This window comes from Typopeltis vanoorti, chromosome 23 (genome assembly GCF_054136105.1).
Source record: "Typopeltis vanoorti isolate ZY-2024b chromosome 23, IOZ_Tvanoo_1.0, whole genome shotgun sequence".
Lineage (NCBI taxonomy): Eukaryota > Metazoa > Arthropoda > Arachnida > Uropygi > Thelyphonidae > Typopeltis > Typopeltis vanoorti.
In genome coordinates, this window is record NC_143571.1 from 73,490,740 (window position 1) to 73,505,793 (window position 15,054).

At 32.7% G+C, this 15,054-nt stretch overlaps 1 protein-coding gene across 1 annotated transcript in view; it reads left to right on the plus strand.

Annotated features, from left to right (window-relative positions):
* Positions 1-15,054, plus strand: part of LOC150093978 (ubiquitin carboxyl-terminal hydrolase 25-like) — a 551,531-nt gene that overhangs the window by 262,816 nt on the left and 273,661 nt on the right. Inside the window, exon 9 of the mRNA XM_090413163.1 lies at positions 4,986-5,086. Coding sequence (XP_090269289.1) covers positions 4,986-5,086 — 101 coding nt within the window. The remainder of the gene's footprint in view (positions 1-4,985; positions 5,087-15,054) is intronic.

Sequence of the window (15,054 nt, forward strand, 5' to 3'; positions counted from 1 at the left end):
TAAATCTGTAATTACAATGTACAGAAGCTGATATTATATGTTCAAATAATATCAGCTTCTGTAACTGTGAGCCTACTACTAGAATTTTTCTCCAGTCGATAACATTCCTTTAGGAATTGAAGCACTCATCTGACATGTACATTTGTTAGAAAGCTATAATGTTGCCTAGAGTTGTCTCAAACTTTCTAAGCACTTAAGTTTTTCTTCTGGTAATTCCATCATTTCTCCTGGTATTTAAATTGAACTTTTCTGAACTGCCTTGATCACAATGGGCTTTTATCTCTGACATGACTTCGTTATTCACTTTTGTGAATTATTAGAATGAGCTGTGTGAAGATGCAACTTGGTGTGTGTGTGTGCGTGTGGCGATGTACTGAAACCTGTTGAATAAATGTTAAGTTTTATGACTAATTTCAGAGTTTGAGATTGGTCTTGTTTTGGATAGGATTGATCATCTAAATACTGAATTAAGATTTAGTCATAAAGAGTTTCATTCTGTAAATGAACTTAATTATGAAGTGAAGGGATACAGTGTCTACATTGACCCAGCCTTTACTAGCAAAAAGCATGCGTTTCGTGCTTTTTATGATATTTTGGCATTGGCTTCTGTAGAGATAGGACATTTGAGGAATATGAATTTGAATATGTTATCTGGTATTTTTCCACAAAAAAAAAAAAATATATATATATATATATATATATATATCACAAAGAAACTTTTTTTTATTTTCTCAACTAGTTATGTTGACAATATTTTTATCATATGGTCTTGTACTATTATCCAATTAGAAGATTTCGTCATCTATCTTACGACATTCATCCTTGAAGTAAGTTCACTGTTGAATTAGAATAAAAACAGGTCTTTACCATTTTTGGATACACTAGTTGAGGTATATGAACAAAACACACTCAAGTTTTCAGTCTATAGGAAGCCACAAACACAGGTCGTCACCTACACACCACATCTCATCACCACCCAGTGTAAAAAAATAGGCATCATCCATGGCTTATGCTAGGGGTTCTCAATGTTGTGTGCACGTAACCCTTAGGGATATGTGATAAAATTTTGGCAACACTGATACTGATTAATTTCTGAGAACTGAATGACAAAAGTGCAGTGCACTTCATATATACAGCGCAGTGTACTTCATATCTATACGCGTTTGTCAATCCCCCCCATTCCCTACCTGAGAGCCGAACCTACCCAAATAGCTGATCGCCTAGTCAAAACATCCATTCCAAGAGTTGTTGTTGTGATTTATTTCACTTGCTGTGCTTAAAGTTATTTTTAGTCTTCAGTTTACTGTGAAATTAAATGAACGTGTTTCTAAAGTGCCTTGAAGCATGGATAAATAGATAACTAAGAAGAAAAGTAACATGAAGCTGGAGCCAATTGCTTCTACATCTACGACTACGTCATCATCCCGTGTGAGTAAAGAGGTGGATTCAGCAGTAACTAACAGAACATTAAATGTTAAGCAATCAAGTGATAAAAAAAATTAAAGAATATAAATATCATGAATCATATTTACAATTTGGCTTTACATGGACAGGAAATTTAGTAGAAGCAAATCCACAGTGTATTGTTTGCTCTGAAGTCCTGTCACAAAATTCTATGAAACTGTCTCTTTTACAGCAACACTTTGAAACAAAACATGAGCATTTAAAAATTAAGCCCTTAAGCTATTTTGAATGTCTTTTGGAAGACTTCAGTGGTAGAAAAACTGTAATTAAGCATTTTTCTGGTGTAGAAGAAAATGAAAATTCACTTAAAGCATCTTACAAAGTGAGCCTTCAAATTGCCAAATCCAGAAAGGCTCACACAATAGGCAAGTCACTCATTCTTCCAGCATTGGAAAAAATAGCTTCTTGTATGTAAGAATGGATTTGAGATCCCTTCACATTTGATTTGGAAAAATGTAATCTTCCATTGTCCAATAAAGAAGAAATGATTGAGATATCGCGTGACAATAGTTTAAAATGTATTCATTCCAAAAAGCCATTGATTAGTTTTTGGATTGGAACGGAAAAGGAATATCCGACTTGTTAAAAATTGCAGTCAGATATTTGTTACCTTTCACAATAACTTGTTTAAGTGAAACTGCTTTTTCATCTTTAACTGCTTTAAAAAATAAATATAGGAACAGGCTGGATGTTGATGATGACTTGCGACTCTACCTTAGCAAGATAACCCCAACCATTGATGAACTGTGCAAGTGTAAACAAGTGCAACCATCTCACTGATTACCCAGTAAAATGTTTATAATTTTATAAGATTTGTTAAATTGTTTGTCACTCTTTGTGTTTATCGATATATGTAATTTATGAATACAAAATTTAATGTATGTATATATTTTTTATTTTATTTTTATGATGCTATGCATTAAGGGAAGGGCCACTACCCAGATCGGTTTCGACCTTTATTGAGGTCTCGTCAGTGGGAGGCAGACTCAGAAGTGGTGATACTAAGATAGAAGTGATGGAGAGGTCATATTTACTTATACGAGTTGCCAAAAGGTGTACCACCTTATTATTAAATTACTCTGGATTTAGAGAAAAATGTTGGAAGTTTATTTTCCACTTGGTTAGACTATAATAAATTTAGTTTAATCCTTTATCCAAGTGTAAGCAAACAAACCAAGTCTAACCAAGTGGAAAATAAACTTCTAACATTTTTCTCTAAATCCAGAGTAATTTAATAATAAGGTGGTACACCTTTTGGCAACTCGTATAAGTAAATATGACCTCTCCATCACTTCTATCTTAGTATCACCACTTCTGAGTCTGCCTCCCACTGACGAGACCTCAATAAAGGTCGAAACCGATCTGGGTAGTGGCCCTTCCCTTAATGCATAGCATTATACATGTCCACAAGGAGATGTGCTTTGCATTATAGGAGATACTGAGACAAGAAGTGATGAGAGCTTGGTCCACCTTTACGACGAGTTGCCTCAGTCCTGAAGATACTTCAGGCGCAAACTTTGTTTGCTTACACTTGGATAAAGGATTAAACTAAATTTATTATAATCATATGACAAGAAAACCCTACACTTTTCAGGACAGTGATTTCCCATATATACAATCAGTCATACATAAAATGGCAAGATTGCTTTTCCAAAAAAACTTGGTCACCTTCTATGAGTAGAGTAGAGGTGAGTAGAGGTCTTGTTGACTGGGTCAACAAGACCTCTACTCACCTGACACCTACACATCCACCAATTAAAAACCAGATATGTACAAGATCATTGTGATTTACAGCTTATATGATTCATTTTGTAAAGAGCTTACAAGCAAATGGGTGTTACATAGCTGAAGTTATTGGCTTTAGCTGGTAGAAGAAATTCATTGCCTGGTATTGACACCAATACTGATCTGCTTGTGGAGGCTTGAAGTGTTTTCTGTATTATCCTTATTTAATCCTTATTGCACCAGTGCTGGAGTATGATCTTGCAGGTGGAATTTACATTTAAAAAAAAAAAAGAAAAAAGTAATCACCTTTCGAGGTATGTGCTGAATAGAAGTGGTATTGCAGATAGATTGATAGTGAATTTCTTAGCTGTTGTTGCCTTTTCTGATGAAATCACAAATTTCATGTTTCTAGTTAGGCACACTTGTTGTGTCCTTTTATTGAAGTTTCTATTTCTAGATCTGAGGTGCAAGATCTAGTGCATGTGATAAGTATTTCTTCATAGTGATTTGCTTTTAGGATAAAAATTGCTTATGATTAGCTGAATGGAAGGATCTTTGTTATGATAGTGAACCTGTGTGTGAAGCTGCAACTCTATTTAAATACTTCAAAACATTTTTACATAAATACTGGTTGATCATTTGGTCTGCTAGGAGATATTTCCTCATAATTTGGGGAAACATGGTTGCTGTTCACTGGTGGCTGTCTTTAGTTTAAACTACTAGATCTTTTTGGAATATGTATGAACTTTTTCACCAGCAATAATGTTTAAAGTTTGCTGCTTTTCCATTTCATACACAATGTTTGGTGCACACTTGGATTTTTTTTTTTTTTTTTTTGATTGTGAGAGAACTTTGGGAACAATCTACAATCTTTGTGTACACTTTTGTTCATATCAAAATCTTGTAAATTCATTCCATATTAATGTTTAGCATTTCAACTGTGTGTAATCATAAAATGGCAATCACTGTATACCAGATTTCCCTGACTCTTTTGATGTTTTCATCAGCTGTGTGGTTTTGGGTCATTCATATTTCAGAGTGCCTTGCACATCTCAAATATCCAAAAATCTGTGTGCCTCTCAAGCATTCAAGCATGATAGATTGTCACCATAAATATTTTTCAATATTCCTTAAGGTTTGGTTCAAGTTTTGTTTGACTAAAATTTGATATTAATGTACTTCTCTAAATTTTTGTCACCGTTTTCTGGAAGGGATAATAAAACACATGCATAATCCTAAATCCAATATATTCATTTTCAATATGAGTATTTGTTAGGATTCCTGCAAAAAACCATCCAAAAAAATCTGATGACTCCATCTGTTTGATTGTGGATAATGTGTTGTGTATTATGGTTTTATTTTTTTATATTGCAGATGGTTGATTGTGTATAGCCTATTTCTTTTGTGTTTTTTGTACAGTGTATTTGAGTAAGCAAAATATGTTTAGCTTACCAAATACACTCATCAATGACAGTGTAATCTCATTTCTTTTGTGTCACACCCTGTATTATATGTGGTGTATCCAAGGAATTCAACCTGATCTCTTGCCCTTCTTTTCCCCTGTATTCATTGCATATAAAGTTTTGAATATTTTGAATTGACACATGTAGTTGAAACATACAAAATTATTGATGAAAATGCATAACAGGATGCAATAATTGTAATTTACCAGTTAATATATATATATATATATATATATATATATATATCAAATAAATTATTGAACTGCATTGTTTGTTAAAAGGTGGGTGATACTGTATGTTGACTTTAATTAAATTTCTTTACTTTTTAAATAGCTTACTCATAGAGAAGCCTTTAAATGAACAGCAGCGGAATCCTATGAATCCTATGTTGGATCTGTTTTATGGTCATTTTCGTTCAGAAGGGCTGAATGAAGGTTAGGCAAGTAATTCCACCCTGATTTTTTTTTTTTTTTAGTGGCATTGTTTTATGTGATATCATATTACAGTGGCATACCCTGTTAATCTCATCATATATGTTATGGATGGGTATCAGAATGTCTTCTTTCCCACATCATATTTATCCTCTAGCACAATAATTTTATTGGATAGGAAAAAAATAAAATAAATTAAGAAGCAGTGAGAGATTTTTAGCATAGTTCTCTTTAAGAAGCTTCTTAACAGATAACTGCACTCATAATCAGAAGCAAAAAAAAGTTATGGGGTTTGTGAAAGCAATTTTTAAAAAAAATATGATTTCACAGACCTAAAAAAAAATATATATATAAACACACACACACACACACACACACAGGAAAACCTCTTAACACGATTGATTAATACATCAATTAATGCATGCTAAGCAAAATCACATTAAGCGAATGCAATAAACAATAGGAATAATTATAATTCACCCATCAGATATATATATATGTGTGTTTATATATATATATAAACACACACACACACAGGAAAACCTCTTAACACGATTGATTAATACATCAATTAATGCATGCTAAGCAAAATCACATTAAGCGAATGCAATAAACAATAGGAATAATTATAATTCACCCATCAGATAGCGTAAATTTGAAAAAAAAAATTATAAGCTATGTTAGAGGATAAAATCATCAAAGTTAATAAAATCAATTGCTTAAATTTTTATTTAATGTCTAAACATTTGATTGAGCTACATTTTTACAAAAATATTAAATAAAGATATTTGTGTGATACTCGATTTTTTTTGTCTTGTCATGCAATTTGTGATAGCTGGAGATCACTTTATCAAGATTTCAGCAGACTTCGAAGCTTATTCCACATCAGGATCAGCATCAAACAAAATTTCCTTAGCATGCAATGATAGCTTTGAGTCAACTGCCAGGTGTTACTGGCCACCGCTTGCAGTACTGCCACTGCCCACTGACTGCTACATTGATAAGTGGTGTCCCTCACTGCAGATTGGTGACAAAAAATTGTGTTAACTGATTAATCACTCACTTAAAGTGAGAAGTAGTATCATTTCACTAAATCGCGCTAACTGATTATCGCATATATCAAATTCACGTTAAGCAAGATTTTCCTGTGTGTGTGTCAACATATCCTGATGTTATTGTAATGTTTTCTCTGCCATTTGTGCTCATTATGCAAACATAGCAGTCTTTTCATTCAAAGTTTCCAGTGGAACAGACCAGACATGGAACTTTCTTAAAACCATTTCAGGCATCCAATAATGGAACAGTGGGTCATGAGCATTAAAATTCATCTCCCACCTAAAGACAATAGCAAAATCCATTCTGACAGAGAGATTTGAACTCCCACATCTTATTAGTTCGAGAGTGGATACACTAAACATATATGCTCACATATATTTATACATCATCAGCCATTGTCAACTGTTGGATGAAGGCTTTTCCAAGATGACTCCAAATCTTTCGGTGACTTTTATTCCCTATTTTCACTCTTGCAAATCTGATGATATCATCAATCCACCATGATTTTGATTGGCAATGTAGGTGTTTTTCCTCCCTTTAATCCAATATTTCTTATTATCTCCATTGTTGATCTTCTCTTCAAGCAGTATGCCCATTGCCACTGCAGATGTTTCACTCTTTCTATAATGTCAGAGCATTTAGTTTGATTTCTTATCCACATATGCCTTTTGTGATCTAGTCTTGTGGTGCCAAGCATACTTTTTCCATACTAAACACACACAAATTAAAAATAACATTTGACTTTCCTTTCCATTTGTGTCCATGTTTCATAGCCATATGTCAATATAGGAAGAATGCAGTGGTTAAAAACTTTTCTCTTCAGGCATAATTACAATTTGCTTTTGAATATTGACTGTAATTTTTCAAATGGTTTCCACCTTAGCATTGATAGCTGTTGTCCTAAGCGTATGTAATTATCCACTCTTTCAGTTTTATTATTATTGATTTTTTATTATTTCTGGCTGTAACTATTAAACATAAATGATCTTCTTTAGGTTTAACTTTAAGCTAGCTGTTTTGCTAGCAATTTAGAGTTCATAGATACATGCCTGTAATTCACATGTAGTTGAAGTAAAGATAACTATGTCATCTACATAAATGGATTAAATACCTTCTATTTATCTTCAGACCTTTTTCTTCCTAATCAAGAAGTTTAAATATTTCGTCTAAGCATTCTGTGAATAGTTTTGGGAATATTATGTCACCTTGTCTTATACCTCTTTGTATTTCCAATGTGGACATGTTTTCATTAAAATGAATTGTCGTGATTACATTGGTGTATGCTGATTTGATGGTTCTTACACACACACACACACACATGGCTTCTCCACTTGTTGGCTTTGTAGTGCTTTAAGTATTGCACAATATTTTTACAGAATCAAAGGCTTTTCATAATCAATAAAACACATAATGGTAGTTGCTATTCATTACACCATTCAACAACCTTGTATAACTTGAATATGGTCTATTGCACTAAAGCCACTTTGAAAGCCTTTCTGTTCTTTTGGTTGTTCAAGGTCTCGAGTTGCACAAAGTCTATGAGCCAAGACTTTTGTAAAACAGTGATATTAGATTGATGGGTTGATAGCTCTTCAGGTCTTCTACTTCACTTTTTTTGTGTTTTTCAGAAGTTCAGCTATGACTCCATCCTCACCTGCAGCTTTTCCATTTTGCATCATTTGGATGCTCCACATAACTTCTTCTAGCAGAATTTGTCACTTCAATTATTTCATAATTGTCTTCTTCGTTTGCTTCATCATCCTGATATAATATTGAGTAAAAATCTTCAATTCTTTTTGCTATAGCATGTCTATCACTTGTTATGTTCATCAATTGTTATTTTGCTTTTTTTTTTTTTCTTTCTTGAGACTATGGTTGTCTTCGATTGTTATGATTTATAATTGAATTTTCTTATTTCTTTCTTCCTTCATATGTTTTCTGATTGTTTTGCACAATTCAGTGTATTCTATTTTATTCTGTGGCTACCATCTTGTTTTTCATTTTTCTACTTTTCTTCACAAGCTGTTTTGTTTCTTCAGAAATTTTATCTTGTTTCTGTTCTGTTCTATGGTGCAGATATTTCAAGTGAGCATTGAAAAAAGTTTTGGGTAATAATGTCATGACTTTCTGGTCGATCAGTATTGTCATCTTTATTAAAATTTTTAAATCTGTTGTTTAACTCATATTGAAAATATATCTTTTAATGTTGAGTTTACATACTTCTATGTTTTGCTTTGATCTTCAAAACATTTTTTTCTTTCTTTTTTTGGAAATTTATTTGAAATTACTGCGTACCATACAATGGTCACTTCCAATGTTGGAGGTGTTGATAATAGAACAGTCCAGAAAGATATTTTTCTTGTTAGAATAAAGAATAAGAATAAAGTCGATTTAATTTTTTCCATTTGGACTTTTCTGTGTCCACTTCCTGTTTTTTTTTTTCTTTCTTAAAAAAAAAAACCTGTACATTGTAAATTCTTTCTTAAAGAAGGAATTTATAATGTACAGGTTTTCTTTTTTCTGCAAATTCTATTAGCCTTGCTCCTTTATCATCTCTCATGCCACATCTAAAATTTTACATTGAGCTTTCATCTTATTGTTGTGTACCAATTCTGGCATTAAAGTCTCCCATTAAAATTTTGAAATGATGTTTTCCTTTGTTGTAAAGTTGGGATTCATGATAGAAGTCTTCAATTTCTTTATCAACATGATGACTTATTGTTGGCGCATAGACTTAGATGATTCTTGATAGTGTATCTTTTCGAGATTTGTACAACAGTACTTGCTATTGAATCAGATATACAGCCAGATTGTATTATATTGTTCTTCAGTTTTTGTTAATCATGAATCCAACTCCATTAATTCTTTCCTTACCTTTGCTTCTATGGTACAGTATGTCTCCATTTTTTTAATTGAAGAATTTCTTCACCATTATGTCTAACTTCACACAGTCCAAGAATGTTCTATTTTAGTCACTTTAGCTCTTCAGTTAATTCAGTTACCTGCGCTTCACTGCTCAGAGTTCTATAGGTTAAAGTTCCAAGGTCTAGTTTCCACTGGCAACATGATCTGGTTACCTGGGGATTCTTAGCACTGTCTGCCTTCATGTTTAACTGCCTGCTGCCTTAGGTAGTAACAATCTGACCTCCAGGGAATAACAGCCATTTTATTTCTGTCTGGTTCATCTTGGAAGATAGAATCATAATTCACCACACCCACCCACTGAATGGCAATATTTTCACATGGAATTGCCAGTCCCAAAACCACTGGTCCACAGCTCTTTATTAATTATATTCGGTGCTGCCCTGATATCCAACTGATGATAGTATAGGATTTTCCCCTATCTGCCATCTGAGAATGCACTTGGTAGCTTGTGGATGCACAAAATTTTGTATGATTTTTTAGTAGTTTCTGTAAGTCTGTGTTGGACTTGCTCTACTACTTAAAATTACTACCAAAATACAAGCACATAATAAAATATTGCTTTCCTATTTTAAAGTCATGCCTACTTCCATTTATACATATACTCATGTTCACAGAAACACATCCCCTGCTGTAACCATATTTTTTTGCTAATTAAATTTGAATGCCTATTTGAAAAGGGATACTAGCACAATAATTGTCACAAATAATAAAGAAAGGAGTATAACATTTTTATTTTTGATTAATATTTGGCTCTTTTTAGTACAAGGTGTGATAATTAGGAAATGTACAAACTTGATAAATTTTCAAATATTTCAAAATGGAGTGGACAGTGATATTTTCACTGGAAAAACAACTACACAGTTAGTTAAACTACATTGTTTTACTAACATTCAAAGCTAAAAATTCACTTTTTTTGTTGTTTAGTACTTTATAGGTCCTCCTCTTGCCTTAACTACAGTTTGGCATTGGCAAGGCATTGACAAAATCAATTTCCTAATGGATGCAACTGTCAATTAATGACTTATAATTGACAGTTGCATATAATGATTATAATGACTCTTGGAGCTCCTGAAGTGTTTTCGGCTTCTTCTTGTGTATTTCATTCTCCATTTGGTACCACAAATTCTCAATGGGGGGGAGGGGGTTTGAGATTGGGGCTGTTTCCTGGCCATGATAGTCACTTAATTGAGTGTTCATTTAGCCACTTATTAACCTGCAACAAAAAGTGAAAGTTTTTTTACGTACTAAACCCAATTCATGGTACATTTTAAGGTTATAATAATATTACTTAGACATTTTTTTGCTCTATGACAAGGGGCAGACTCATCCTGGAAGATGCAGTTCATTGTTACAGTAAAGTGATAGTAGGGAACAATTATTCTAAAATTTTCTGGTACATTTGTGTATTCACTGAACCTTTTGTGAAATGCAAGCTACCAACACCATGATATGAAATGCAGCCCAAGATCATCCTACTGGCTGAGAATTTGACTATTGACCAGACAGTCAGGGTTCTCCTGATTGTCTTCGAATTGTCTGCAGTAAACTTCTTATCGTCCTAACAATTACTCTTTCCACTGATTAGGGTCCATTTGGCATTCTCTTTGCACCAATTTAACTGAACCAATCTCATTTTTTTTTTTTTTTTGTTAATATGGGCTTCTTTTTAGGGCACTTGGCTGTTAGTCCTTGTCGAGTCTTCTTCTCCTGACAGTTACAGAGCTTGCCACAATGCCTGCTTGTTCTTCCCGTTTCAGTTCTTTGGATGACACACAGCAATTTTTGAGGACAGAGCTGCTTTAGAACTCAATCTTGGCATTGTTTAGACACTGGCTTTCTTCCTGTCCCCTTCTTCCTTTCAGCAGATCCGGTTTCCTTCACTTTTGACAGCAGCCATACCATAGTAGATTTACTGCAGGACACCCTTTTAGTTATTTTACAAGAGGAATAGCTTGAATCGTACTTTTTCTGCGAAATGTTAACTGCACGTAACTAGCCACATCAATCTCAACACGAAAATGTGAAAACTGGCTCTTACTATTTATAGCATTAAAATTCTTATGCAATAGCAGCAACTATTATATTATACAGAAATCCATGGGAATGATAGATGATGCAATAAACAAAATATCTAATGATAAACCAATGAAAATGACCATTTAACTACTAAAAACTATATTTATGTAAGGTGATGCGGTTTCTATGAACATGAGTGTATATACATTTATATCTTTCTCTATTTTGTATTTTGTATAGTTTTTTTATTGCATAACAATCCATAATGTGAAATTATTTCACAAAAGCTTGACCACATAAAAAAAAATAGTCATTTATTTCTTTGTTTTATGTAAACAAAAAGTTTACATCTTTCTTTCTGTATGTCTATGAAAGATAAAATTTAATCATTGGCCTTTTGAGGAGTATATAGGATTCCTTGTTCATGTAATTTAAATTATTATGAAGAAATGGGCAATTCTGCAAATATTTGAATATTGACTATATCTTATTTCACCAACATGAAAAGTCAGAAATTGCAGACCATTCCCTGACTATGGACCTTATTTTCAGATTGTTTAAAAAATCTTTTGAGGCCTACCTACGTCATCCAGACTTTAAACAGAAATGATCCCGTGCCCATCATAAAGATATAGGAGGATTCCCTGTTGAGGGAATCCTCCCATATCTTTGAGGTAATTTATATGTAATTTATTTAGCAGCCTTCTTTTTACTACCATAATGATAGCTTTATCTGTAGAACATCATATCGTTCAGCTGTTCATCATGTTGCTGTACATGTGCCTAAGGCAATTTTGTATTGTTTTTTTTAGCAGTTTCAGTTTATTGGACTAGCTCTGGTACTAGTTAAAATTACTACCAAAATATAAGCAAGTAATAAAATATTGCTTTTGTATTTTAAAGTAGTTCCTTCTTCCATTAATTTACCAAATCATTTTATAAAAATTGGTTTTCTTGGTTTCTATAACTCTCTGTTGGACCTACCACATCAATTTTTACAAGTGTTTGAATGCAAGGCATTGGTTTAAGGGATCAGAGACCTGAATCTATAAGATTATTTTAGGTACCAGGAGCTAAAAATGCTAAATGAAAGTGCCTTATAAGACAACCTGGAACTAAGCTACACTTGAGAGTTACATATTTGGACTAATATCTTCCTTTTCCCCTGCATAACAATTAAACCAGTATTCTATGCTTGACAATAATAAAGTTGTGTGTCTTCCATGTGAAGGCACATGTGTGAGAGAGACATATTTGGAATACTTGTTGCATATCCTGCTCTTTAATTAACTTCTCACCATTATTACCCATGAAAGGAAAAATTAACAATTACAGTATTAGTGCAGATCATGAAACTTCTCATAGACAAACAATAAAGAAAAACATCTACAACCAGTTCAATAACATTTATCACCTTAATACAAACATTAGTGAAGTGTACCACCATTTACAAGTATTGAAACTTCCTGTTTTTCTAAAAGACTGGTAATTAGCTTAAGGAATTAACAACGCATATATCGGATATTAATTAAAATTGGTTTCCTGTTTCTAACAGAACCCCAACTCATGGCTATAGCCATACATCCTCACACTTCAGTTGTCTGTATTACACTCTAGATCAGTGATTTTCAACCTTTTTCATAACATGGCACACCTAGACTAATTATAAAAATTCTTCGGCACAATAAAAATATATTCTTTTAATTTTTTTGACGATCTGGCATAAAATAGGCATAATTTTGATTGATTTACACACCCAAGATATTAATAAAAGTAATTACTTATCTTTTTTGCTCCAAAAAAAATTTAAACTATATTTTTGATATTTTGAGTAAGAAAAACAATACTCAAAATTATTTTTAAAAATTTTTGATTTTTTCAAATGAATATATAATATCTATGTTAAAGGAATAAGGAATACTATTGAATAAAATTAACTGAATGAGGAAAAAAAAACAATAAAAGAACTCTTATCAGTTACCTTAAAAATAAGAGAATTAAATGAAGTTATTTGTGAACATACTTATCAAAAGATTAAAGCTAATTAATACACAATTTTAAACCAATTCACCAACTTTAAGTTTCGTAAAATATAAATAAGGGAGCTTCAGGTGTGGATGGAAGACCAGACACTAAATAAATGCACACATTACAACATTATTTCTTTCAGTTAATTTGTTTTCTCAAATCGCGCAGCACACCGGTTGAAAATCACTGCTTTAGATGATTCCTTCCACAACATGGAATAATCATCAGATCTGATAGCCTATGCTAAACCTGGAATTCCCTGACTTTGATCTGCTCTGGATCAAAATTTCCTTGCATCAGTCTGTGGCATTCGTTTGCTGTGTTTATCACTCTTCAGATTTTGATTGCTCTGACCATTTTGAATATTTACCAAATAGCAAAACTGAGGCATTCCATAGGGCCTTTACTGTCTACAACTCAACTGGCTTCTCCTTTCCAATTCCAGTGTTCAACCTATTATTATTATTACTACTGCTACTACATGCCATTTCTTTCCAAGGATTCATCATGCTCTACTCCACACATTCCACTGTCTATACAGTGTCACTATCCTCCATCCATCCATCCATCCACCCACCCACTGAGACAATGCCACTGTCCACCATCTACTAACAATGCCATCTGCTGTTCACTAATAGTACTTTTATCTGTAAATTATGTGTATTTTTGGCTGATTTTCTTGCATTTGGAATGAAAAACCAGAATTTCTGGGAGAAAAATACTTCTGTATAATATCAGCTAATGAAATTCAAATGAAAAAGTCCATATACAGGGTGTTTAAAAATTATGTATACACACTTTAAAAGTTTCTATTTCATGAACAATGTACATAAATTTAATATTCTTTATCACATTTTAAAGCTAAAAGATAGCTTTTTCACAATAACATAAATTTATTTTAAATTTTCATGATGCCCACCATCATCATGAAGAATTGAGTACTAATCTATAAACTTGAAAGGCATGAGATAGACGAAAATTTTTCTGTTTCCTGTTGTATTATCATCCACATTCCTTTCCTCCATGTTTGGGGTTTGTGACTGTAAACATGGTTTTTCAAGTATACCCCATCCCACAAAAAAAAATTCCAAAGATCTGCAGATATTGGAGGATATTCAAAAGCACTCTCTTGATGACCTATCCAGTGATCAGGAAATTTATTTTTGAAATAATCCCACACTGCTATATGATAATATGGGGAGAGGGTGCACCACCTTATTGAAAAAACACCAGTGTATCTCTAGACATGTTTTTGATAATATAAAAATAGCAGAGTTTAGAGTAGGTGATGGAGCTACCTCATATATCCGACTAGAGGCTGAAACATTAATACAATATTTTAATTAATACTGAAGAGTAATTTTAAATTGTTGTATATTCTTGGAAAGCCAGGATGACAAAATATTTGTAGTCAAACTTGAATGAGCCAAGACCTGCAGTAAGAGAATGAATAAGACCAGTAAACTATAAATTTCGAAGATAAAATTTTGGTAAAATTAAAAAAAAAAAAAAAATTTAAAACAAAGAATTAAGACCAAAATGGAACAAAAACTAGTGAAATATATACAGAACCAGCATCATGGTGATGAGAATTGTCATCAGAATGATAAACAGCACAAAACTGACTATAAGCTGTTGCATGGTTACAATTACATATTAAGAGTTCGGTTGGTTCGAGATTAATGGAGAGTAATTTTTTTTATTGCAAAGAGAGCAAAATTAGATAGGATCTTTTTGTGTTTATAGCATCCTGATTGGTTCTTATAGCTAGAGATTCAGAACAATGTAATTTGGTTTCATTATCATGAAAATCAGTGATGGTAACTTTATCAATTTTAGGAGTGTGAAGTGATATTTTGATGATAGGATTTTTGTTGATATTATTAGCGTGTTTTTGTATACATTTATTTTTAGTGTTGGAATGTAAGTATTCTGGTATGGGGGAT